Source organism: Choloepus didactylus, chromosome 4 (assembly GCF_015220235.1).
Source record: "Choloepus didactylus isolate mChoDid1 chromosome 4, mChoDid1.pri, whole genome shotgun sequence".
Classification (NCBI taxonomy): domain Eukaryota; kingdom Metazoa; phylum Chordata; class Mammalia; order Pilosa; family Megalonychidae; genus Choloepus; species Choloepus didactylus.
In genome coordinates this window covers 769,453-773,978 of record NC_051310.1, presented here as the reverse complement: position 1 = coordinate 773,978, position 4,526 = coordinate 769,453, and the positions used below count along the sequence as shown (strand labels likewise).

Below are 4,526 nucleotides of genomic sequence, written 5' to 3'. Positions count from 1 at the left end.
TCCTGAGCAGGGCATGATACGGCTGGCCTGAGCAGGCACACAGCTCACTGAGATTTGCACGCTGAGAAGATCAACATTGCAGTATGGAAAGACGTAGATGGGGGAAGTGTATATGTCAGAAGGTGGTCATTGAATGATATGGGATTTTGTCTGGAAGGATGGATAAGATACAAAGGAAAATGGAAGATGAGAGTGTGATAGAAGGTAAGACAGGAGAATGGGAAAATGGATTAGAAGGATGATGGAAAGATGAAATGAGAATGGATAGAATGGGAGATGCCTAAAAGTAATGGCCGAGGCATTGAAACAGAGCTAAATGCTTCCTCCTACACTTACCCCACAACAGGTTTTCTTGGAAGCCATTGTTAGTGGGTGATTGTTGTATGTAATGAGTTTAAATTTGGGAAGAACCAATCACATGAAGGAATCATGACCTACCTATACTGACCACTACTTATAACACTTTTTTGTAGCTTGACTGTAGATCAATAAAGTCTGACCAGACTAGTCAACAGCCATGAGTAACCAAACACTGGTGACAGAATTTGTCCTGCAGGGCTTCTCAGAAACGCCACAGCTCTGGGTTCTGTTCTTCATCATCTTCCTCGCCTTCTACACCACGGCCCTCTGTGGCAACTCCTTCATCGTGATGGCCATCAGCTTCAGCCCTGGGCTCCATACCCCCATGTACTTTTTCCTGGTCAACTTGGCTGTTTTTGATGTTTTCTGTGCATGCACTGTTTTGCCTAAGATGCTTGAGATTCTGGTGGCAGAGAAAAAGACCATCTCCTATGGGGGCTGCATTATCCAGATGTACTTCCTGTCATGGTCCGTTGCAGCGGAGGTGCTTCTCTTCACTGCCATGGCCTATGATCGCTATGTGGCCATCTGCCAGCCCCTGCACTATGGCTCCATGATGGGCCCCCAGGTGTGTGCCGCTCTGGCTGGAGCTGTGTGGGGCATCAGCATACTGGGTGCAGGAGTCAACATTGTTCTGCTGTTACGGCTGACTTTCTGTGGGCCCAATGTGATAGACCACTTTTTCTGTAAGATCCCCCCTGTGTCGCTGCTCTCCTGTTACTCCACATATTTGAATGATATAATGACAATAATGGCTGACATCTTCTATGCAGTGTTGAATTTTGTGCTCACCATGGTGTCCTACGGCTTCATCATCTCCACCATCCTGAAGATTCGTACAGCCGAGGGGAAGCGGCGAGCCTTCTCCACCTGCTCCTCCCACCTCATTGTGGTCACCATGTACTACACTACGGTCATCTACACGTACCTGACCCCAGGCTCTAGCTACTCCCCAGAGATGGGGAAGGTCATGGCTGTGCTTTATTCCACAGTGAGCCCAACGTTGAACCCTCTCATCTACACACTAAGGAACAAGGATGTCAGGACAGCTCTCAACAAAGTCTTTACATTGTTGACAGGAAAACTATAATTTAAGATAAGCGCTGCCTTGGAGAAGATTTAAATTCTAAGGTACCACAACCTAAAGTGTATTCATTGGGTGCCATTTTATATTGGAAACAAAAACTAAGTCCATTGAAACAGTTTCTAGACATTCTTGAGATTAGACCAGCACAAATGAGAGACCTATCAGAGACCTGTAAACCTGTTTCACTTTTAACAATACAGAGTTTAAACACATAGATATTTGCATTAACATTGGCAATGCAACATGCATCATGTGATAATGCAAAGTAAAAAGGGGCAGAATGTGGCATGTTCATTATCATTGTAAGACCAGTACCGGACTCCAATCTAGGTAACAGCTCTGAGGTTCACAGGACAATGTCAAAGGTCTTCTCACACAGGCATTATGTTATAACCTTTTTCCTAATGTCCCTAACTGTTGGTGAGCTCCACAATAGACATCTGGGTCCTTCTGCAACCATGCAAGTATCAAGTGCAGGACAGAGGCTCAGTGAATGCAGATTGAGTGGAACAGAACCACTGAGGAAAGGGGGCCTTGGTGGTCTGGCAGAAGCAGATTTGGGAAAAGGCTAGGGATGTTAAGGGAAGGTGGGTCAAACACATTTGAAAGCTGCAGGGGAAGGAGGGAACTAGCTCCCCAGAGAGGCTACAGCCATAGTGCTGTGCCCTGCATCTCGTGGGCCTGGAAGTGTTCGGATGGGGAACATCTCAATGGTTCCTGGTGGGAGGAGATTAGTGACGACACAAAGACCCCCTAGAGAGCTTAACCTCTAAAGATCTTGGAAGCCATTTTCTGAGTGTCTTCCACCAGAATTTCTTTCTGTCTAAAAGCCAAGGCAGTGTGTGGCCTCTCCCCTCTCCACACCACAGCACAGATGAGGTGGACCAAGCTGTTCAGGCAAAGAATCCTTCTCTGTGTCAGGTGCAGAGCAGTAGAGCCCATTATGGAGCCAGAGTAATACAGAGATGGTACTAAAGAAAGCAAACCATCGTTCCTATTCTACTAGAAGCACTGAGAGGAGGCTGCAAAATGTAGTCATTTAAGATTAGGAGAGTAAACAGGGCTACACAAGGAAGGAGAGTCATCCTTTGGCCAGATAAGACTAACAGTTTAGTTGTTGTTGGTTTTACCAATTTGCAGAAAAAGAATTGGAAATTAATTTCAGGTCCATGGTGATAATTATTTGCGTGTGTGTGTGTGTGTAGTGTGTATTTGGGCTCATTTTTAATTCAGCAAACTCTCTTCAAATTCACATTTTCTTGTGTGGTAATCAAAACTGATCATTTGGGGATAGACATCATTCTAAACTAAGAAGCCTTTCAAATACTGTTGGAGAAGCTCAGTTTTCTGGAACAAGGAACCCAATTTTATTCAAAGCTCCTAGGTGGCCTAGGAAAGCCATACCCATTAACAAATGGTGCTGTAAGAAGATTTGTGCCTTCTAGATGTTTTGTTGTTACAAGCTATTGTGGATTGGTTATTTATGGATGTTTTATTGCTACAAGTTACTGTGGTTGTGGAAAGCTTTAGTGGAAAAAGAACAATGGAATTCTAAGTCACCCACTATAAGACAAAAAAGCATGTAGAACTCACAAGATGAGAGGTGAAGAAAACTAACTTGTTAGTGACACTGAGGATTAACAACCAATGAGTGATATGAGAGAAGTGGGATCCAGGGAAGGGCATGAGGGGGGACCCCATCTGGCCTCTCCCATACCAGTGTGTGTGTGAGGGTCTATGTGTGTGTCTAGTGTGTGAAAGTGAACGTGTGTGTGTGTGTGTTTCACAATGTGTGAGAGAGGGTAAGTTTTGTGTGAGAAAATGTGTGTATTGTGTGCATAGTGAGTGTGAGTTTTTGTATTTGTTTATATGCATGTGTGTATATTTTGCATGTGTCTAAGTGTATGTGCACAAGTGTGATGATGTACTTTTATATCACTTGTATGTGTTCACATACAAAAAGTGTTCTCTTACTTGTGTTCACATACTATTATGTGCAGCCTCTTTACTCCCCCAAGATTTTCTTAGCCTGTAGGATTTGTGGGAGGGGGGGCGGTCTGTAAACCTCACCAACTTGTTAACATTTTACCATAGATTTGCAATTAGAGTCCTCTGTTGTTTTACAGGGAATTTTCTGCTGCAGAAAATTCCCATCTCAGACTGTGGAAACCATGAGGAAATGTGCTCTCCCATAATCAGATCTGGTGCAGGGTGGACTCCATGGGCCCCTGATGCACTGGCCCAATGGAGCCACGGAGCCCCAGGTCATTTCCAACTCTATTGCTGCCATCATCAGGATAATGGCTTTGTGAGCATGCTGCCTCTTTGACTGCCAACTAGGGGATCTTGAGTCCATTAACTTGGAGAGTGAGAGCATGACCTCTTCCTCAAGCTTAAGTGACATTTATTTTCTGGCTGATTGGGCCACATTGAGTCATGTGCCTAACACTGAAAGTAAGGTCATTACTAAATTATCCCCATGGGACGATGGACAGCCAAGCAGAAACGTCCTCTCCAACTGGGCATGGAGATTGTCCCCAAATCAGTCAGGGTGCTCTTATAGAGGAGGAAGGGGCTAGGAGAAGGGAAGAAGGCTCCTGACAGTGCACACTGCACAAAGAACCTGGCTAGCATTGGCCGCTGTGGACGGCATGCTTCCTACAAGTGCTGGAATTGGGGATGCACCAAAAAACAAAGAAAACAATATGGCTAATGAGAATTAAGGCAGAAATGAACTGACTTATAAGATAAATATCTGTGGATTAAATTCATCCTCAAATTGCTAGAGAGTGATTGTTAGTGGAAAACAACTGCTAATTTAATGCTACATGGTGGCACTTGGAAGAGGGACATGAGGAGAGAAGGTGAGAGAACACACAAATGGAAGTAAGGGAAGATGAAAGCTGCCAGTGGAGAGAGAGGGGTAGAGGATGCATGGATGAGACAATGGGATCTTGTCTGAAAGGGTGGAGAAGATGGACAAAGGGAAAGATGAGCAGGGAGAGAATGAAGGAAACTAGAGAGGAAGGGAAAGAAGAACTGAGGGAAAAGAAGATGGATAAGGGGATGAGAGTGAAAG

At 44.7% G+C, this 4,526-nt stretch overlaps 1 protein-coding gene across 1 annotated transcript; it reads left to right on the top strand.

Annotated features, from left to right (window-relative positions):
• Positions 1-514: 514 nt before the first annotated feature.
• On the top strand, positions 515-1,450 carry LOC119530955 (olfactory receptor 13A1-like). Its single transcript, XM_037831609.1, has one exon. The coding sequence runs from the start codon at positions 518-520 to the stop codon at positions 1,448-1,450; it is 933 nt and encodes a 310-aa protein (XP_037687537.1). The 5' UTR covers positions 515-517.
• Positions 1,451-4,526: the final 3,076 nt, after the last annotated feature.

Excerpts from the sequence above, each read along its gene's own strand:
- LOC119530955 (XM_037831609.1), top strand. The coding sequence starts at position 518 with ATGAGTAACCAAACACTGGTGACAGAATTTGTCCTGCAGGGCTTCTCA.